General features: G+C 42.1%; 1 protein-coding gene across 1 annotated transcript in view; it reads right to left on the reverse strand.

Annotated features, from left to right (window-relative positions):
- Window positions 1-1,915: 1,915 nt before the first annotated feature.
- cntn3a.2 (contactin 3a, tandem duplicate 2) overlaps window positions 1,916-23,074 on the reverse strand; it is a 69,826-nt gene continuing 48,667 nt past the window's right edge. The window contains exons 17-23 of the mRNA XM_064922924.1: window positions 22,529-22,599; window positions 21,423-21,657; window positions 13,947-14,056; window positions 11,527-11,713; window positions 11,057-11,169; window positions 10,605-10,770; window positions 1,916-5,258 (exon numbers count right to left, since the gene is read on the reverse strand). Coding sequence (XP_064778996.1) covers window positions 5,161-5,258; window positions 10,605-10,770; window positions 11,057-11,169; window positions 11,527-11,713; window positions 13,947-14,056; window positions 21,423-21,657; window positions 22,529-22,599 — 980 coding nt within the window. The 3' untranslated portion in view covers window positions 1,916-5,160. The remainder of the gene's footprint in view (window positions 5,259-10,604; window positions 10,771-11,056; window positions 11,170-11,526; window positions 11,714-13,946; window positions 14,057-21,422; window positions 21,658-22,528; window positions 22,600-23,074) is intronic.

Raw genomic sequence — 23,074 nt, forward strand, 5'->3', positions numbered from 1 at the left:
AAAGTGGGCTCCTTTTGATCCACTGATCAATAGCATGTGCAGTGCAGCGCTCTGGGCATTGACACATTGACAAGTCATTATTTGGATCTGTGGTGTGTGGAGAGGAAACGTTTCTCTTCCATTCCTCTTCATATTGATCTTTGTACAGGGTCCTTTTCTCTTATTATCTTAAATAGATTTTCTTGTGTTTTCTATATATTTCCACACTATATGGTTTGGATTGTACTGTGAAATTGAGAAAGTTATGATAATGCCCTTTTAGTGTAAGAGCTGTTTGAAAAGATCGCCTGAAATGTCAGCCTGTTTCAGTGGGATGGACCTTTGGCCTGCCTGTTGACATCACCAGGCAGTAAATTATTTAATACACCAATATGAAAGAGTTCCAAACCGTTCTGCCAATTACAGCTCGTTTTCAGTTTTCCCTTCCCAACTATTTTATTTAACCAGGCAAGTCCATCAACAGATTCTTATTTACAATGACGGCCTACCCAGCCAAACCCTAACGAAGTTGGGCCAATTGTGCACAGAGTCCTATGGGACTCCCAATCACAGCCAGTTGTGATACAGCCTGGAATCAAACCAGGGTCTGTAGTGACACCTCCAGCACTGAGATGCAGTGCCTTTGACCGCTGCGCCACTCGGGAGCGCTAAGACCACTCCCAGACAGTCCTAGCAAAATTCTTGCTAGAGAAATCGCTTTTTTCTAAGAAACTATTTTGTTTCTTCTTTTACTATGTTTTTTATTATTAAACAATCACTGTGAGGTACTTAATTGTTACCCGAAAAATATTTAATATTGAGATAAAAACGGCTGCATTGGACATTTAAAAAAGCGTCTCTGCAACACTGGGTTGATAGATATTTCAGCACATAGAGTACATTCATATGCTGTTTGTGAGAGGAAAGGGGCTGGACTTGAACATTGGACACATAAATCAAGTCAAAAAAGTGTATTGGTTTAGCAGTAATTATAGCGGGAGCAGCACAATGCTTATGTTACTAGATCCTAACGATACAGTAAAATGTCAGACAATTAAAATGTAGGAAAAGAATATATATATATATATATTTCGTGGACAGACTATGTAACCATACATTGTACTGCAAATCCATAGATGGTAGATTATCATTATGCAACGGGAGATAACGAGGAGCGTTAGTTTCCGTGCTTTGGATAAATCAAAAATTCGCAGGTGTTAGTGGTCGCGTTCCACTGCTTAGACGTTGCATCATCAACCAATGGTTGTATGCCACGGTATCGACCGTGTCATTGACCGACAGTTTGCTATAATATATGATATAGTTACCTGATAGGTAAAATACCTATCCAGGTTTTGTAAGATCTGGCAACGTCTAAGCAGTCGAACGCTACCTGCATTTTTCTAATTTCGGAAGGGTAGGAGAAATTTGGCCCATAGACTTGCGGGTAACTTGCAAAAAGCTTTTCCTTCCGGTTCCGATCGTTGTTATATCTCTTCTCTTAACACCTATGGACCCAGAATTTAACCGAGCATCTGACCAATTACGCAAGACTTTTGTTCTGCTTTAACCGAGATTAATGTACACATGGCTGTAATCCTGAAAAAATGTTATTGTAGTAGCATTATGCTTGTGTACAGTACTATCATTTTCTTGTGATTGCAGTTATGCAATGTCTATGTGCATATGTGAAAAATCTAGTTTATCTTTTAAAAATAGGAAGACACAGAACAAAGTCTTTAATGGTGCACTCGTGTACTTTATGGAAGAATCCTTTGGTCAACTGTTCAATGTCAGCAGACCAATATCAGTAGTTGGACAAATCAGAAGAAAAATATGAATGAAATAAATACAGACTATTCTACTTTCTTGGTCAAAGTAGACTGCTATTATACAGTATAATTCACACAACTCAACAACAACACTGAAGAGAAAATCCTCTGTAAATCGTTTCCTTTAATTTTTTGTTTTAGAAAACATAAATGCACCAAACAATATTGTACATGCACAGATTCAGTATACAAGATCAGCCAATTACTTTTCATCGTGAAAACATTCTTAATACAATCTCATGGAGATCACTTAACATTGTTTTAATACTGCAGTGTGAAACATAAAGACCAAGTGTTGCTAACCACAGACCCAAAACTTTTTTGTCACGAAAGACTGGCATTATAGGTGACCAATTAACTATACAGTACTGTTTGATGTTAGTCTTTCCTTTTAATAATGCATTAGTCAAGCTCAATAAGTTTCAATCATGTTGTACAAACATAGTGCTATAAAAAACAGATGATCGGTTTTCCTAGTACCATTCATAAGGGAAAACTTTGCTGCCTGTTGACCAAATTGTCACAATATCACTCTGGTATAGTTAAGAATTGTTGAATTTAATGGGGATTGCATTCAAAATTAATATTGCATTTTGGAGACAAATCAAATGAAAGTTTCCTTCACGGTTTTAAACCCCTTTGAGGGCACTGGTCCATATCATAGTACATGGGAGCGACAGAGCAATCAAAATGTATTTCTAAACAAGTTATAACTTATATGTTTATCTCTTTAAAGCAACACTTGACCTTCGTGTAGAATTGTCAAAACTAAAAAAGCATATAATCAAACATAAAAAAACAAGATCTCCACAGTACTTACTGTATACATTACAAAACCAAGATGGAGGTGACCTTTCTGCATCAAGGACACAACGTTCATAGACTGTATATTGTGAGTTTCTAATCAGTTAAACATTGAAATCAGTCATAAAGATACAGTTTCTTTGTAAACACTGGTTGGTTTGTAATGAAATAAAACTGAGTGTACAGATGAACCACGAGAAAGCCACGAAAACAAGCATATCAACAAAAACACATTACTCAAAGACAGCTCTCTTTAAGTTGCCAGCAGTGGTAATGAGATCTGATCTTATCATCCAACAAAGCCCTTTACAACTGTTGCCTTTTTTAAACGTATAGGTTGAACTTGGATCGTGCTCATTAGGGCACGCAATGGAAAACATTTTGCAATGGGAAGTGAAAAGAAGCCTTTCTTAGCCCAGGTAGTCCCTCCATGTTTGAGTTAGTTTTCTTCCATTTGGTGCTTAATAAACACAACTCAGTTTACACTATCGCAGATGTGCAACTTCATGGTGTTGTTATTCTATTTGAAAGTGGGCACAAAAATTTCCCAAATGTTTGATTGCCAGTACAATAAATGATTCAGGGCTTTATAAAAATGACTCACTGGCCTTCCAAAAGACACCGTCATCTTTTTATTTTTTTATTACATTTTTTACTTCAGTTAATTTGGTAAATATTTTCTTAACTCTTCTTGAACTGCACTGTTGGTTAAGGGCTTGTAAGTAAGCATTTCACGGTAAGGTCTAAACTTGTTTTATTCGGCATTATGTGACAAATAAAGTTTGATTTGATCTGCGACACACAGAGAAGCACGGTAATATGCATCTATTAACACACACACACACACACACACACACACACACACACACACACACACACACACACACACACACACACACACACACACACACACACACACACACACACACACACACACACACACACACACAACCATATTTCCATCCTGATGGAATCGTTCTGATTTAGCTCCTCTCACTGATTCCTGATACATTAATCTTCTGTGATGTCATAGAACCATTAGTCCTATGCCCTTTCCCATAGAGGCCCCTAGGCTCACTCTAATTTATTAATATGTTTTAATTGCTGCTAAATCATGGCAGATATCAGACTTTTCATTTGTCAAGTCAGAGCATTAAATAGACCACTGTATCATGTGCTGTCAGCCGTCTGATATAGCTGCTCTCTGCTTTATGACCAGTGAAGTTGGTGTGTAAAAGACCGAACACCTGAGCAGTTGAGGCTACACTGAAAAATATGTAGGGCCTATAAAACAATACATAAGTTTCAAGAAAAGGCTAATTGAACCTTGAACAAATGATAGGCAAGTCTAGTACATATTAAACACAGCTGACTGTAAGTCAATCTCATGCATGAGTTCCATATACAGTAAGGCTCCATGGATTTTCTTGGGGGTGAATTACTTTGTCTGCTTGGGTCTCAGCTAGTGGCTCAATTTCAATGTCAGACTGGCCCATTTGGCACCATTTTCACCACGCAACGGGCAAGCACTCTGGCACAAAATGGCTGCCGTGCATCACCCAGGTGGGTGTCATATTGGTAGTGGATGAGGTGTGGTAAAGACAGTCCTCCTATAAAATGCAATCTATCCATCCACTGTAAGGTCAGTTTTTAGATTTTGGCTCATTATAGTTGTAAGGAGCCCTCGTGATACAATCAAGTCTCTACCACAATGACAAAATGAAAACATTGAGAAAATGGCTTGCACTCTCTCAAGCCGCTCTCGTCTTATGGGTTTCATGTAGCACATAATTATACGATAATGATCACTTAAAGAGCTCTGAAATGCTGCACAACACTGACTATAAGTCAAGTGAAGCGATTTTCTTTGTCACACTCTTACACAGATCTTCAAAGGCACAGGCACAGGCAAATGGTTGTGTCTACTCAATGAGTAAGCAAGAGAACTTAACTTGGCTCAGCCAAACACCAGTAAAAGTTTTTGCTTCGATGATCACCTCAGAGTACATCAAAATTACAAAAGTCAACTTCATATCGCAACCTTGAAAGTTTAAATGACAAGTATTATTACCATAGGTAATAACTTTCATAACTAGCTTTGAGTGTGACATGGTTTAATTACAAATGAAAATATGAAGGGGAAAGAAGCATGGCATTGCTAGCTTAACATTTAGCCTACAACTAAACGATTCAAACTACTTTGGCACATGAATGGAAGTAAGGCATTTGTATCATTCAGGGCTCCAAAAAGTCAGAATAGCGGATTCATCTGAACATCCACCTAAAATGTACAATCCAAATAGATACCTTCAGAAGTTGACAGCACTTGAACAAACGCAATGTTCATCAAAACATGTGCCCAAACAACAACAAAAATTTCTTCACAAATTCCCAAATGAATGCGCTTATTGTCTTGCCTCCAAAATGGATGGTCTCTACCATTACTTTCACACAGTTAGAAAAATGATAATTGTAGATGGGTCATTTGGAATGGAGCAGAGACAGCTTATTTGATCTGTAAACCAGATAGTAGCCTGACATTCTGTCACGATGTAGACCTGAATGTTGAAAATGCGATGCTGAGGAGCAGAGAGACAGGGGATGTGTTCAGACTCCAGGCCTTCGAGCCTTGAGCACTCATACCTAGAACAAAGCACAACACCAACATTAAGGATTTACGAAACAGAGAGAGAGATGATAATCAAATATAACAATTAAGACCAAATGAAAGCTGACTCAAGAGAAAAAATAGGGCAAATTTGAAGCAAATTTGCTTCGCCCTAATACGGTTTGTGCTTCCACACAAAATAGGTGTTAAAGGAAAACATAAAGTACAAATACAGGCTCTTTATTTCTTTATTTTCAGACAAAACAAATATAAAAAAATAGAGGGGGGACACACTTTGTATCTGAATATAAATGTAATAAATAAGGCCAGTTTAGAATGCAATCCTCTCCATCCTTTTCAGTGGCTCAACACAGAATATCAATATGACAAAATATAGCTGCAAGCAACCATAGCTGGGTTCAAAACTCATGGCACCACAGCATCATTATCCGGACAAAATGGGATTCTCGATGAGCTACTTCTGTTCTCCTTAAAGCTTTAGTTGAAACAATAACAGAGCGGTCACCCCGCCTCTGTTTTGGTAAAAAGCTGAGGGATGGGCCTGGAGAAATGTAACCACTCTCAAATTCATAGACAGAGCTATGTATACAATGACTGACCATCCACAATGTAAAAATTATATACTGAACAAAAATATAAATGCAGCAGGTAAAGTGTTGGTTTCATGAGCTGAAATAAAAGATCCCAGAAATGTTCTATATGCACAAAAAGCTTATTTCGCTCAAATTTTGTGCACAAATTTGTTTACATCCCTGTTAGTGAGCATTTCTCCTTTACCAAGATAATCAATCCACCTAACCGGTGTGGCATATCAAGAAGCTTATTAAACAGCATGATAATTACGCATGTGCACCTTGTGCTGGGGACAATAAAAGGCCACTCTAAAATGTGCAGTTTGTGACACAACACCACAGATTACTCAAGTTTTGAGGGAGCGTGCAATTGGCCTGCTGACTGTCCACCAGAGCTGTTGCCAGAGAATTCAATGTTAATACAATAAGCCGCCTCCAACGGTTGTTTTTGAGAAATTGGCAGTACGTCCAACTGGCCTCACAACCGCAGACCACGTGTTACCACTTAATTCCTGGAAGCTGAACATTTCCCAGTTCTTCCATGGCCTGCATACTCACCAGACATGTTACCCATTGAGCATGTTTTGGATGCTCTGGTTCGACGTGCATGACAGCGTGTTTCAGTTCCAACCAATATCAAGCAACTTCACACATCCATTGCAGTGGAGTGAGACAACATTACACAAGCCACAATCAACAGTTTGATAAACTCTATGAGAAGGAGATGTGTCGCGCTGCATGAGGCAAACAGATGCATATCTGTATTCCCAGTCATGTGAAATACATAGATTAGGGACTAATGAATTAATTTCAATTGACTGATTTACTTATATGAACTGTAACTCAGTAAAATATTTGAAATTGTTGCATGATGAGTTTATATTTTTGTTCAGTGTACTTTTAACCATGTTTTGAGGATATACCGTGTTGGTTTACATTTACATTGTTTACAAACATTGGAGTTAATCAAGCTTATATCTTGGGTTCTGATGGGGTATTACAGTTGAACTAAGATCATGGAGGCATATATAAGTTATATTCTTCAAGAATCAGTGGGTATACACAGTGTACAAAACATTGGGAACACCTTCCTAATATTGAGTTTGCCGCCTTTTGCCATCAGAACAGCCTCCATTCCTCGGGGCATGGACTACAAGGTATCGAAATCATTCCACAGGGATAATGGCCCATGTTGACTCCAATGCTTCCCACAGTTTGTGTCAAGTTGGTTGGATGTCCTTTGGGTGATGGACCATTCTTGACACACACAGGAAATTGTTGAGCGTGGAAAAACCCAACAGCGTTGCAGTTCTTGACACACTCAAACCGGTGCGCCTGGCATCTACTACCATACCGTGTTCAAAGGACCTTAAATTGCATCTGAATGGCACACATACACAATCCATGTCTCAATTGTCTCAAGGCTTAAAAATACTTCTTTAGCCTGTTTCCTTCCCTTCATCTAAACTGATTGAATTGGTTTTACAGGTGACATCAATAAGGGATCATAGCTTTCACCTGGATTCAACTTGTCAGTCCATGTTCCTAATGTTTTGTACACTTAGTGAATATCATTCATTTATGTCTAAAAATCGATGTTGCAACTAGGGATTCTAACTTTAACACACCTGCCAAATATCATAACTCCATATCAAATAAGCATATTGCATGATCTTCGATGGATTTAAAAAATGTTTAATGATATTGACAACTGTACATATTTTTTGCCAGAACCACTGGGCTGACCGACACCAAATTTGGTAAATAGCTTCTATGGACCCACGTCTTAAAACCCACGTCTTTATTTTCTAAGACTCTAGTTTAAACAACATGGCCATTATAAGCCAATAATCTTGCGTTAATGTTTTTTCCTGTCCAACAGCGCCACCTCGGGCCAAACTGAACCATACTCTACAGGTTAGCTAGACTCACATCACTGATCATGTGTGCCAAAGTCAAACAGATATAATAGATATAAATAGATATAAATATGTGCCTGTCGTAGAGCCACAGTGTGGTTAATCTATATGTGCTTTCATATGTTGAGTCTTGACAGTGTTTGTCACAATGTATCAATATAAATATCCATGTCAGATTCATATGCATTTATGTGTCAGGTCATGCTCACTTCAATGTTTATTTGTCCATAGCTGCCATGTTGTTTGTGATACTAGCCGGAAAAATATTGTTTTCGGAGACCTTGGTCCATAGATGCTATATATCAAGTTTCATCCAGTTCTGCCCAGTCCTTCCGGACTGCCCAGTATTTTCCACAAAATTCTGAATGGCGGAATATCCCTCATGGCGGACCTATGTACCTATGTACTTTGCGACTCTAGGTCAAACGGGGTGAGGGGCATTTTCAATTGTGTGTTATAGCGCCACCATCTGGCTAACTGGCATAGCATTGCATGTGAGGGTGTGGACTATAAGCCTTTACTATCATGCCAAGATGCACCCTCCTAGGCCTTACCATCTCACAGACATTTGCATATTAATTTTCTGTGATGGAAGAACCAGTTTAAAAATAATGACAATAGGATTTCTCAAAGCTTTGCTGCTCGAACTCCTAATAATGAACTTCAACAAAAACAATAAACAGTGCCTGCTCTAGCCTTTTGTGGGCCCCAAGCGAGCTTCGCTGCTTGAACGTCGAAATTAGCATTTAAAGGAAAGGAAGAGGTCTCCTCCTGTAGTCTCCCAGGAAGGTAATATAGTATCCAGTGAGAAGGGAAGTGAAACTTAGTGACATAGATAGATTGTGCTGCATATTTCAGCAAAATATGAGACTTCGGAGCCCAAAAGAGGGCAGTCACAGGAGGACAAACTGTCTTGGCTCGGTTATCAAGTTCCTAAATGACTTTCTGTTGAAAAACTGTTTTCATCTTGATGGAAATAGTGTTTCCAGGGCCATCTCAGCTGTAACTACCTGATGGTAATAGAATGGCAATATGCACTCACATAATATAGATGTAACTCGTTTTGGATATAAGCTGAGACAAGACTCTTGGTCCCTCTGAACTTGCTTCTCCTTTGTGAGCAGAACGTATTAAATCTACGAAAGACTCCGGTCAATCTCTCCTTTGAATCACCACACACGGTTTACACATATTTCAAAGATCCATCCATTTCTAATAACCTGCCCCTGTCCCGATGGGGATTGAAACATCACATTATGTCACATTAAGTTTGTCCAAGGGCCTATCGTATTTGGTTAATATCTTCATTAACAAATATAGTACCAGTCAGAAGTTTGGATACACCTACTCATTCAAGGGTTTTTCTTTATTTTTACTATTTTCTCTATTGTAGAATAATAGTGAAGACATCAAAACTATGGAATAACACATGGAATCGTGAAGTAACCAAAAAAGTGTTAAACAAATCAAAATTCTTGCCTTGATGACAGCTTTGCATACTCTCAACCAGCTTCATGAGGAAGTCACCTGGAATGCATGTGCCTTGTTAAAAGTTACTTAATGCGTTTGAGCCAATCAGTTGTGCTGTGACTAGGTAGGGTAGGTATACAAAAATATCCCTATTTGGTAAACGACCAAGTCCATATTATGGCAAGAACAGCTCAAATAAGCAAAGAGAAACGACAGTCCATCATAACTTTAAGCCATGAAGGTCAATCTGGAAAATTTCAAGAACTTTAAAAGCTTCTTCAAGTGCTGTCGCAAAAACCATCAAGTGCTATGATGAAACTGGCTCTCATGAGGACTGCCACAGGAAAGGAATACCCAGAGAGTTACCTCTGCTGCAGAGGATAAGTAGAGTTTCCAGCCTCAGAAATTGCAGCCCAAATAAATGCTTCACAGAGTTCAAGTAACAGACACATCTTAACATCAACTGTTCAGAGGAGATTGCGTGAATCAGGCCTTCATCGTCAAATTGTTGCAAAGAAACCACTACTAAAGGATACCAATAATAAGAAGGGACTTGCTTGGGCCAAGAAACACGTGCAATGGACATTAGACCAGTGGAAATCTGGCTTTTGGTCTGATGATTCCAAATCTTAGATTTTTGATTCCAACCGCCATGTCTTTGTGAGACGCAGAGTAGGTGAACGGATGATCTCTGCATGTGTGGTTCCCACCGTGAAGCATGGAGGAGGAGATGTGATAGTGTGGGGTACTTTGCTGGTGACACTCTCAGTGATTTATTATGAATTCAAGGCACACTTAACCAGCATGGCTACCACAGCATTCTGCAGCGATACACCATCCCATCTGGTTTGGGCTTAGTGGGACTATCATTTGTTTTTCAACAGGACAATGACCCAACACACCTCCAGGCTGTGTAAGGGCTATTTGACCAAGAAGGAGAATGATGGAGGGCTACATCAGATGACCTGGCCTCCACAATCACCCGACTTCAACCCATTTGAGATGGCTTGGGATGAGTCAGACCGCAGAGGAAGGAAAAGCAGCCAACACGTGCTCAGCGTATGTGGGAACTACTTCAAGGCTGTTAGAAAAGCATTCCAGTTGAAGCTGGTTGAAAGAATACCAAGAGTGTGCAAAGCTGTCATCAAGGCAAAGGGTGGCTACTTTGAAGAATCTAAAATGTAAAATATATTTTGTTTGGTTTAACACTTCTTTGGTTACTACATGATTCCATATCTGTTTTTTCAGTTTTGATGTCTTCACTACTTTTCTACAATGGAGAAAATAGTTCAAATAAAGAAAAACCCTTGAATGAGTAGGTGTTTCCAAACTTTTGACTGGTACTGTATATTTTCGCTGAACCCAGATCAGTTAATGCTTTACATTATGAGCAGCTTACTTAGTTTGTGGATGCGGATGGGATCTGTGGCTGGGCCAAGCCCTCCCTCGCTCAGCGACCTTATGTGGATGACATAGTCTTCATTGTCAACGAGGGTCAGCTCGGCTGTGGAATTGTTTGTCAAGAGCATGTTCTCTTCCTTATGTTTCAGACTCCTGTAAGACAGCTGATGGGGGGGGGAAAATAGAAAACATGGAGTAGCATTCTTCATAATCAGCAAGTTGATTGGTGAAAAATTAGGATGGGATTTATCATTAGAAACTATACTGGGTGATGGACCAGACGACCACATAAGCTATGTGATTCTTCCTGGACATGTATCAGAAATAACTAAAAGATGTAGGTACAGCAGAAATATGTAGTACAGCAGATATTGATAAATATGTACCTGGACTAATTTGCCATTACTAGTTTGGAAATAAGTGGGAAGTTTGAGGATAATATGAACTCACTTGGTAACCGGTGACCTCTGACTCTGTTTCCATGGCTACCACCGGCTCCCAGTATATAGTGATCTGGGAGCCAATCAAGGTCCACTCAACATTTAGAGGAGGTTGTCCGGGTGCTGTTGGACACAAGCAGCATTCTGTCGTTAAGTTTCTTTGTATGTTACCATAACCAGTCATGACCTCACCCAGTCATCTTCACCAGTCATAGTGTCTCTATGGCTTGGCTCATTCTACTCTACACACCATGCAGTTAAAATGTACACTTTAAATAAGAGCTATTTCCCAACCACTGCCGTAACGCCCTCCTCTGTCCTCCCCACTTGGCATTAATTAAAAAGAATAGTGAACACGAATCCTCTGTCCACAACACATTTGTCCAGTTTATTAATACATTTTCCCTTTTGCTGAGCAATTGATGGAATTCCCTCCATTGACCGTCTAGGCCGGTATTGTAGTGTGATCAAGACACCTACGTGATTTCTTGGTGGTGGCGTTGATGGCGGGGAGGAAAGGGCCAGTACCAGCTGTGTTGAAAGCGCTGACTGTGAGAAAATACTGAGTGTTTCGCCCTAAGCCACTAACAGTGACCAATGTTTGACTCCCAGGTACCCTCACTTTCCCCATCGTCTCTGGCTTGGTGTCATCCTCCCAGTACACCACCTGTTGAAATTGGAGGAAATGGGAGTTTATCTTTTCATGTATTACTTGAATAGGGACAGAAGCAAACACATTGACACACTGAATAAACAACCATCCGATGCTACAGACTTGTGGACATATGGAGACATCTCAAACTGGGGATTTGGTTTATGCTAATATCTGAGCTCTGGTTGGCTATATGCCTTTTACTCCCGCCTCGCTTAAGGTAATTATTTTCATGAATCCCGAAGGGTGATACTTTAAGCAAGAACTTGGTAAAGGTTAGGTTTAAGGTTAAGTTTAGGGCAGTGCTGCCAACTCTCAGGCATTTTGGAGTGAGACATACACATTTGATCCTCTTCACACGCCACACCTCTTATTTCTCACGCATTGAAAAAAGTACTGCTTTTATTTTCTATTTAATCCAGTGTATATTCAGTGTATTCACATTTCAACCGCGGCATCTCAACCTGGGAGATACTTCAGCTTCCTGCCATCGCACTGTGAACCGCGTCACATTGAGGCTTGTGATTGGTTTAGTAAGGGTCAGGTACAAATGGTGATTGGATACGTGTTTGTAAAAAAACACCTCCCACGATTGTGGAAGGCAGCCACGACAGACTGGACAGGCACCTTCGTTCTACACTGAACAAAGTTTATGAACTCAATTGTCAAAGAGCAGCACAACAACTTGTAGCACTGTTTTGTACACATAATTATCAACAAATGAATTTGCTGTCACAACCTGCCCCTGTCACAAAATGCTTCCCTTTGACAGCATGCAATAATATAGCCTACCATAGTGATTTAATTCACCACTTGCATTAGCCCAGATCCATGGTGTCTTTCACAATAATATATTTGGTCTAAGTCATCCCCTACAATGGGCTAAATATGTGAGCCGCTTCAGGAAACTAGGCGTATGTCGCAGGTCACTACTTCACAGGAGAGCCATTTGAACATAAACTTTTTTTGTTGGCAGAAATGCCTTCTGAACATGTGAACTTTCATGTGCCTTAATAACAAACTTGTATACCATCTGTAAATACGAATAAAATTGTTTAATTACGAGCCTAGTTGGTTTAGCCACTTAAAAAGGCACCAACCTTCCCGCTATACAATTTTGCTGGTGTAATTAAATGTGAAATCTGATATGCCAACTTGTCTTTGAATGGATCTTTTTTTTTTTTTTTTTTTTTTACAATTCAATGAGGGCTATTCAATGAGGGCTATTCATTTTTGTACTCATTTATGGGCAGTGCTGAATATAGGTTACGTCATAAAATGAGAATAGGTTATATTGAAATACCCCTTGTCCCAAATATCCTGTTTTGTCATTTTAGTATTGTGCACAAGCTGCTAGACAGATGTGGTAGGTATGAATGCAAAACATGTTGCCTATGTACAGAAAGATGATAGAAAGGTTTTGAAAATCAGCCTCAACCACCTGAAGATTGATATTCATTCAATCTTTTTGAATGTGGGGTAATTTGTAGAAATCAAATGTCACATGTTCAAATCCCCAGTATTTGGAAGACATAGATCAGGGGTGGCCAACCTTCTTGGGGAGCTTCCTCTATGAAATAATTTCTACATTCCTATTTTAAAGGGACAGTTCACCAATTGAATTACATTTTAACTTGTTTATTTCTTATGAACAAGGGGAGTCTGCAATCCATCCTATAGTTAGCCATGGACACCAACCGTTAATGTTAGCATTTTCCACCAGTTGGCAGTCTCCAAATTTCATGTCCAAATAATCTTAAAGTAACTTAAAACCAAGTAGTTGAGATTTGAGTGTGTATTCAATTTTAAATGAATCCTGATCCCTGGTCATGGCCAAAGCTGTGTGAAAATATACAGAATTGCAGAAAATTTGCTTTTGGGTGGATTTATGATAGCTTGGAGTGAGATTTCCTATCTTCAAAAGTTGGCAGCCCTGGTTTGGAGTTTCTGGCCCAAAAACACAGCCTGCATTATGTGTTTGTGGTGTTGAGTACAGGTGACAGGAAGTAAAAAAGCAGGTAGATCAGCATTTTGCTTTGTATTCTTTAAAAGGGCCAAAGTGCTCTCAGGATGCTGCTGTGAAGGCCTGTATAATTTACCACACAAGTCATCCAATTAAATCAGCCGTTACCATGGAAACATGACGTTTTGAAGTTGAGGCTTTGAGGTACACTGTGGGTGACGACAGGCATTGTAATTGTGTTGCACAAACTCGCTGTTTCATTTACATTTAAAACGGGAAATATACCTCGTAGCCGAGAACTCTTTCAGGGGTAAAGGATAGAGCCTGCCAATTCACTTCAATTTCTGAGGCGGAAACACTTCTGGCCCAAACTCCCCCTGGCATACCACTCGGCTCTGAAAAGACACAACCGAGGAGAGTTTCACCCATTATTGAGAAACAACCAAGGCAAACGACTCTACAGACAAATACAACCCCTTTCAAACAAACATTTATGATCCTTCAGTTTATTGCAGTGGTCACCAACCTTTTCTGAGTCAAGATCACATTCTGAGTGAAAATGCATGCCAAGATCTTTCGCTTTTTATTATCATGGCTTAAAAATGTAAGCCTATGCAACAATAACCAATTAAAACAGTACCGTTGCAATGAGGTATGTGCAGTAAGCTATAGGCTCAATACATTAAAACAGCATACCGGCTTTGCATGAATTTGCCTGCCAATGCATTGTTGTTCGGGACATTCTTTTAAAATTCTATTTCAAAATTTGAGGTAGGCTATATGATCACACCGGCAATATATCCATTGTTGTATTACTTGTGAGGCACTGCTGAGTGAGCACACATTTAAATAATTAGCTTTTTATTTTACTGGGCTGATGGTGCCTGCATCTGATGGTCAGTCTCAGCGGAAGGAAAGAGCAGCAGAGTGAGGGACATCTCTCAACATCCCTCCGCTCTCCCTTTCCACCACTGACACTGACCAAAAAGGGACACCGTCTTCCAGCTGATGGTGAAACTCGGGTCGCACTGCACAAATCCATGTTGTTACTCCTATGAACAGTGAAAGTAAAATATTCCTTGATATTACAAAAGACCCAAGCCGCTAATAATAACAACAATTGCAAGCCTATATACACTTTCCTATTCATTCATTACTGCTGCACTGCTTGTTGTAGCGCTGAGTGGAAATAGGAAGAACGTGCATTTTATGGGTTATAAAAGTGTTAAATACGAAGTGTTGACAGTGCTGAGTAAGATCTTAAACATTAACTCACTCAAAAACAGCAGCTCTTTGCTGTATTCATTGACAGTCTCTCATGGTTTTAAACGTTAGGAATCTCACAGTATCAATTTTGCCATAGTTTTCTTTTATGCCTGCTAGGTTACTGCAGACTCGGCCACCTGAGCAATCTGATTGGCCAGCGATGGCATAATGCACTTGATTTCCTCTCCAGGCCTACCTTCAGACACATGGAATGGCAAGTTTACCTACCCGGCGCGCAGGGCAGCTGAATTGGATGCACCTACCACCAACAGCCCGTCATGCTGGAGTGTCATGTTAGGATGAGCCTGCAGGAAGGGTACCACATAAGGGAGGAGGATGTCTTCCCTGTAACGAACAGCATTGAGATTGCCTGTAATGACAACAGGCTCAGTCTGATGATGCTGTGACACCGCCCCAGACCATGAATGAACCTCCACCTCCAAATTGATTCCCGCTCTAGAGTACAGGCCTCAGTGTAACGCTCATTCCTTCGACAATAAGCGTGATTCCAACCACCACCCCTGGTGAGACAAAACCGTGACTCGTCAGTGAAGAGCACTTTTTGCCAATCCTGTTTGGTCCAGCGATGGTGTGTATGTGCCTATAGGTGACGTTGTTGCCGGGGATGTCTGGTGAGGACCTGCCTTACAACCGGCCTACAAGCCCTCAGTCCAGCCTCTCTCAGCTTATTGCGGACAGTCTGAACAGTCTAACTCGGGCAGTTGTTGTTGCCACCATCCTGTAACTGTCCCGCAGGTGTCATGTTCGGATGTGCCGATCCTGTGCAGGTGTTATTACACGTGGACTGCCACTGCGAGGACGATCAGCTGTCCGTCCTATCTCCCAGTAGCGCTGTCTTAGGCGTCTCACAGTACGGACATTGCAATTTATTGCCCTGGCCACATCTGCAGTCCTCACACCTCCTTGCAGCATGCCTAAGGCACGTTCACGCAGATGAGCAGGGACCCTGGGCATTTTTCTTTTGGTGTTTTTCAGGGTCAGTAGAAAGGTCTCTTTAGTGTCCTAAGTTTTCATAACTGTGACCTTAATTTCCTACTGTCTGTAAGCTGAAGGTGTCTTAACGACCGTTCCACAGGTGCATGTTCATTAATTGTTTATGGTTCATTGAACTAGCATGGGAAACAGTGTTTAAACCCTTTACAATGAAGAAGTTATTTGGATTTTTCCGAATTATCTTTGAAAGACAGGGTCCTGAAAAAGGGACGTTTCTTTTTTGCCTAAGTATATTAACTTTGGTACTTTATTTTAAGTAACTGTCCAGTGAAAATCTCATTTTTAAAAGTTAATATTATGTTAATTCATACCTAAATAATGTTGTTGATTCATCCTATACTTGTATTTGTGGCCAAAGCATACATTGGATTAAAAAAAACACTTCAAAATCCCACTTCAAACTCGTATCTCAAACAGACATTTAAAAAAAATGTTTGCCATTTCCTCGTAAATGATGATGCCATCTTCCTAAAGAGGATGAGCTGGTCAATCAGCTGTCTACTCAAATTCATATTTTTTTATGACTGGTATATGCCCACACCCTTCCAACACAGAAACGTTGCTTTTTAACCTACTTAATTCCCATTTTGTTGGATGGAAAACTATTTCACTCATATTTAAAATAATTATATAATTATATATAAATGTATTTCATAGAAATTTGGAAACACTGGACAGTTACTTTAAGATAGTCCCCTATAGATGGTTTATAGATATTCAACAAACTAAACTAGCTATCCACTAGCACTAACTCTAGCTCTAATTCTTGCATGTTGTTGTATTTCAAATTAACAGAGTTGCAGTTGATAGTTTGTTGATATTTTGAGCATTTGTAGACCATGTTTAGGGGGCTATCCAAATAAAGTGGGGTACCCTTTGTTTTGATTGATTTATAGTTACATTTGAGTATATTATCATAATGTGCACCTCCCTAACACAACAATGCATTCTTTCAATATGTGAACTGGGGTTGTGTCTGAAATAGCACCCTATGGCTCAGGTCAAAAGTAGTGCACTATATAGGGAACAGAGTGCCATTTTGGACACACCGTTCAACAGTCTGTCACACCCTGGTCAGTTTCACCTGTCCTCGTTATTGTCTCCATCCCCTCCAGGTGTCGCTTCTTTCCCACAATGTATTTATCTCTATGTTTCCTGTCTCTCTGTGCCAGTTCGTCTTGTACGTTTCCAAGTCAACCAGTGTTTTTCACATACTCCTGCTTTTTGCATTCTCCTTTTTCTCATCCTCCCGGTTTTGACCCTTGCCCGTTTCTGGACTTTGTACCCGCCTGCCTGACCATTCTGCCTGCCTTGACAACAAGCCGGTCTGCCACTCTGTACCTCATGGACTCTGATCTGGTTTTGACCTTTTGCCTGTCCACGACCATTCTCTTGCCTACCCCTTTGGATTAATAATCATTGTAAGACTCCAACCATCTGCCTCCTGTGTCTGCATTTGGGTCTCGCCTTGTGTCATGATAGTACGAACTGGCCATGACAGACCCAGCAGACTTGGACCAGCTCCACCACGCTGTCTCCCTACAAGGAGCCACCATTGGGAGACATCCGGAGTTGCTACAGGGCCTTTTGGAAGGGCTCAGTTCCTTGACGGAATGCCACGACCATGGGTTTAAGGCTATTATGGAGCAAATCAGGGCATGAGCTCAGACTGTCTGCCACATCTGAAAAACCCCAACCACCCAGTAATTTTTCCCCCTATCTGTGGTGAGTTGGTATAGCCTATCCCAACTCCCCGTGAACCCCGTTTACCTACTCCAGAGCGATATTCGGGGAATCCTGGTGCCTGTCGGGGTTTTATTTCTCAGTGCTCGCTTATTTCAGTGCTCGTTTATTGATCTATAGCCATCTTCGTTTTCTTCAGACCGATCAGAGATAGTGTATATAATTACACTAATGCCAGAAAGGGCGCTCCCCTGGGCTTCGGCAGTTTGGGAACAACAATCTGCCATTTGTGGGCATTTGGAGTAATTCATGGCAGGGGTGAGAAGTTTTTGAGTCTCCGGTATCTGGGAGAAAGGCAGCCAGCAAATTGCTTGACTTACGTCAAAACTCCTGTAGTGTAGCAGACACCACCTTGGGGTTGATTTTGTATTCTCTGTCTGGACCAGAGACCAACGCTATGGAGGAGTACATAGAGGAGTCTCTGTCCACTGGGGCCGTCTGTCTGTCTGCATCTCCTGCCGGCGTAGGGTTTTTCTTTGTGGAGAAGAAGGACAAGACCCTGCGTCTGTGCATTGACTACCGGGGACTTAATGACATTAATGTCAAGAATCTTTACCCCTTACCTCTCCTTGGCATTTGAACCTCTCCAGGGGGCCATCATATTTACTAAGTTGGACCTTTGAAATGCCTACCACTTGGTTCGGATACGCAAGGGGGATGAGTGGACATCAACACAACCAGTGGACATTATGAGTACCAAGTCATGCCATTTGGACTCACCAATGCCCCCGCTGTCTTACAGGCTTTGGTCAATGATGTGCTTCGGGACATGCTAAACCGTTTTGTGTTCGTGTACCTTGACGACATCCTGGTTTTTCCCGATCTACACAAAAACATGTTCTTCATGTCAGACGGGTCCTTCAGCGTCTCCTGGAGAACCACCTGTTCGTGAAAGCCAAGAATTGTTCCACCGCTCTACTATCACCTTTCTGGGATGTCATTGCTGAGGGCGATGTTCAGATGTATCTTGGAAAGGTGAAAGCAGTGGTGGATTGGCATCAAACCAACGTCCAGGGTGCAGTTGCAACGGTTTCTTGGTTTGCAAACTTTTACCGCTGTTTCATCCGGGACTACAGCACCCCGGCGGCCCCCCTCTCGGCACTCACCTCTCCCAAGGTACCGTTCAAATGGTCTCCATCCAGCTGTCGACAAAGCCTTTGTGGACCTGAAGCATCGGTTCACAACAGCACCCATCCTCATCCATCAGGACCCTCGTGTCAATTTGTGGTTGAAGTGGATGCTTAGGATGTTGGAGTGGGTGCCATTCTGTTTCACCGATCTGCGCAGCACCAGAAGCTTCATCCCTGTGCTTTCCTGTCCCATCATTTCAATCCTGCTAAGAGGAACTACGATGTTTGCAATCGAGAACAACTGGCGGTGAAGATGGCGTTGGAAGTGTGGAGGCACTGGCTGGAAGAAGCAGAACAGCCATTCCTGGTCTGGACCGACCATAACAACCTGAAATATCTCTGTACAGCCAATCGCCTCAACTTCAGGCCCCCGGTGGGCCCTCCTGTTCAACAGATATAACCTCACCATCTCCGACCGCCCAGGGTCAAAGAATGTGAAGCCTGACGCCCTCTCCCGCCTACATAGTTCCTCTGCCACACCCTCAACCTCTGAAACCATTCTCCCTACCTCATGCCTTGCTGCCACTGTGGATTGGGGTATTGAGAACCTGGTCCGCAAGGCACAACGCTCCTAGCCTGGACCTGAAGGGGTCCCGGCTAAGCTGCTGTTTGTCCCTAGTCCAGTCCGGTCCCGGGTCCTGGAATGGGCTCATTCCACCAGGCTGATATCAAATCAAATCAAATGTATTTTATATAGCCCTTCGTACATCAGCTGATATCTCAAAGTGCTGTACAGAAACCCAGCCTAAAACCCCAAACAGCAAGCAATGCAGGTGTAGACGCACGGTAATCCAGGGTCCCGTCGTACACTAGCCTTCATTCGACAATGTTTCTGGTGGCCCACAATGGTCCCTGATGTCTCTGCCTTCACCACCGCATGCACTGTGTGTGCTCAAAATAAGACTCCAAGCTCCTTCTGGCCTCCTGCAGCCTCTACCGGTTCCTCATCGTCCCTGGTCTCATATATCTCTGGACTTTGTCACTGGGCTCCCGCCGTCTGATGGAAACACTGTCCTTCTGACGGTAGTCGACCGGTAGTCGACCGGTTCTCCAAGGCAGCCCATTTCCTCCCTCTCGCCAAACTACCTTCTGCCAAGGAGACGGCCCAGCTTATGATGCAGCATGTCTTCTGGATCCATGGACTCCCAGTAGATATGGTCTCCGATCGGGGTCCTCAGTTCTCGTCTCAGTTCTGGAAGGCATTCTGCACCCTTATTGGGTTGTCGGCCAGCCTGTCATCTGGATTCCATCCCCAAATTAACGGTCAGTCGGAGCGAGCCAACCAAGACCTGGAGACCACCTTAAGGTGCCTGGTCTCAACCAACCCCACTACCTGGAGCCTTCAACTTGTCTGGGTGGAGTATGCCCGGAACACTCTTCCCAATTCTGCCACAGGACTCACCCCATGGACACTCAAAAGGGGAATCAGCCTCCACTCTTCCCTGAACAAGAGCAGGAGGTCAGCGTACCCTCGGCCCAGATGTTTGTCCACCACTGTCAATGTAACTGGAGAAGAGCCATGGCGGCTATTCTCAAGACCAACTCTAGGTATCGTTGACAAGCGGATCATCGCCAGACCACAGCTCCCAACTACCGCATTGGGCAGAGGGTATGGCTGTCCACACGGGACCTGCCTCTTCGGGTAACAAACAGTCCCCTTGTTTCATTGGTCCTTTTCCCAGCTCCAGAGTCCTGAGTTCCACTGCTGTCCTTCTTGTGTTACCCCGTACCTTCTGTATTCACCCTACCTTCCATATGTCTAAGATTAAGCCCGTGTCTCACTGTTCTTTGTCTTCTGTCCCTAGGCTCATCCCCCCTCCCCGTGTCATTAATGGCCATCCGGCCTACACGGTAAAACGTCTCCTGGGTGTTCGACCATGGGGCAGAGGTTTCCAGTACCTGGTTAACTGTGAGGGTTAGGGCCCGGAGGAGAGGTGCTGGGTTCCCGCTAGAGACATCCTGGATCCAGCCCTCATCACCGACTTCCACCGCCGACACCCCAGTCAACCAGGTATGAGCCCAGGTAGGACACCAGGTGGCGTCCCTAGGGGGGGGTACTGTCACACCCTGATCAGTTTCACCTGTCCTCGTTATTGTCTCCACCCCCTCCAGGTGTTGCTTGTTTTCCCAGTGTATTTATCCCTGTGTTTCCTGTCTCTCTGTGCCAGTTCGTCTTGTACGTTTCCAAGTCAACCAGTGTTTTTCACATTCTCCTGATTTTTGCATTCTCCTTTTTCTCGTCCTCCCGGTTTTGACCCTTGCCCGTTTCTGGACTTTGTACCCGCCTGCCTGACCATTCTGCCTGCCTTGACAACAAGCCTGTCTGCCACTCTGTACCTCCTGGACTCTGATCTGGTTTTGACCTTTTTTCCTGTCCATGACCATTCTCTTGCCTACCCTTTTGGATTAATAATCATTGTAAGACTTCAACCATCTGGCCTCCAATGTGTGCATTTGGGTCTCGCCTTTTGCTTTAATACAGTCAAACAGTCAGGATACATAAAATAAATCCTATCATACCCTTTCAAATAAGTGGTTGTGGAAACCAATGAAGCAAGGAAAGTACATTTTTTTGGAGCTGTTGGAGTATACATGGTTTATCTCTCACCTTCCTCTGCAGAGTAGATGGTGACCACGGGACTGAACGGGCCCTGCCCTTTGCTGTTATAGGCTCCCACCTTCACGTGGAAGGGTGAGAAGGGAGCGATGCTGTCGTTCCGGTACACATAGCGGGATGCCCCTGGAGCAGAGGTGGCGACGTGGGTCCAGGTCATCTCACCGAGGCCACGGAACGCGATAATGTAACCGAAGCTCTCACCGTTCTGCAGTTCCTCGGGAACAGGCTGGGAGTGAAACACAACTATAGTGATATTAAAACACATACAAAACACACATTCAGCGAGTCATCACACCAGACACCATCACATCCAATCTCACAACCATGACCTTCAAATTTGTTTTCTTTGCTACCTGACTATAATTGAAATGAGCAAGAAAAGCAGATATTAAAACTATTGGGCGCATTATATATTTCCCTGCAGCCTTTTTAATGGAATGTTATTCCCACAGTTCTTGAAATTAAATATTTTCAATAATAGGTGAAGAGTAGAATTCTTAATGTATTTAGCTTATATCATCATTACATTATTTGTTTGGCACTTATGATGCCTAATCATTTTATCTGATGTAACTTTGCAGTACTGCAGTTTTGCAACAGGGTGGGATTTCCAAGGTTCTGATTTGATTGAATTGTACCCTTTTAATCATTCAAAGTATCATGAATTGAAAACAATTCATCTGTCAGGTGGCATGTTCTGCATTTGTTTGCCAAGGGCTTATACGGGCGCCTCATCTAAGGAATTACAACCGCTGCTCCGGAGTCACATTTCAACAGCTCTGGATTTACAACACCCACAAGCCAACTAACTGATTTAATGTAAAATAATAAGCACCTTATTAAATGATATACAAGTAAGGACAACAGTTTCCCTTTAGCGGGGTGGCAGGTAGCCTAGTGATTAGAGCGTTGGACTAGTAACCAAAAGTGTTGCAAGATCAAATCCCTGAGCTGACAAGGTAAAAATCTGTCATTCTGCCACAGTTAACCCACTGTTCCTAGGCCATCATTGAAAATAAGAATTTGCTCTTAACTGACTTGTCTTTTTAAATTAAAGATAAATAAATTAGAGTAGACTGGAACAAACGATGACTTACCTCCCATGTAACAACCAACTCTGATCTGCTGCCGCCCCCTCCTCCAACATCAGTGGGTGCAGCATCAGGAACTACACAACAGAGACCATGTTTATGACAACACTAGTCTGGCACATGGGCACATGTCTTTTGTTTCAGATAGCTTGAGACATTTGTATTGACAAAGCTATTTGAAGCTGATCTAGGTTCAAATAATATTTGTTTTGCTTTATACTTTGAACATTTGATTGAGCCTGTCTGGAGTTCCAGATGGTTGGGGTTTTTGGGACTTCCAATTCCATTGGTTCCACTGTGCCAGACAAGCTCGTTTAACCACGGCTTAATAAGAATCGTTTATATAAACAAATACAGTTTGAGCCCGGGCCCGATTGGAGGAGGGTTGTATCCAACAGCTGGGTCATTCCAAAAGTTGACTGCCTTTTGGGTAGTGTAATTTGCAAAAACAAAACTTTCACCTATGACATTCTGTTATAGAACATTTTATAAAGTAATAAAGAAACATTTATAAAGTAAGTGCCAATTAACAGGGTTGACGTAACAGGGTTT

Source organism: Oncorhynchus masou, chromosome 18 (assembly GCF_036934945.1).
Source record: "Oncorhynchus masou masou isolate Uvic2021 chromosome 18, UVic_Omas_1.1, whole genome shotgun sequence".
Lineage (NCBI taxonomy): Eukaryota > Metazoa > Chordata > Actinopteri > Salmoniformes > Salmonidae > Oncorhynchus > Oncorhynchus masou.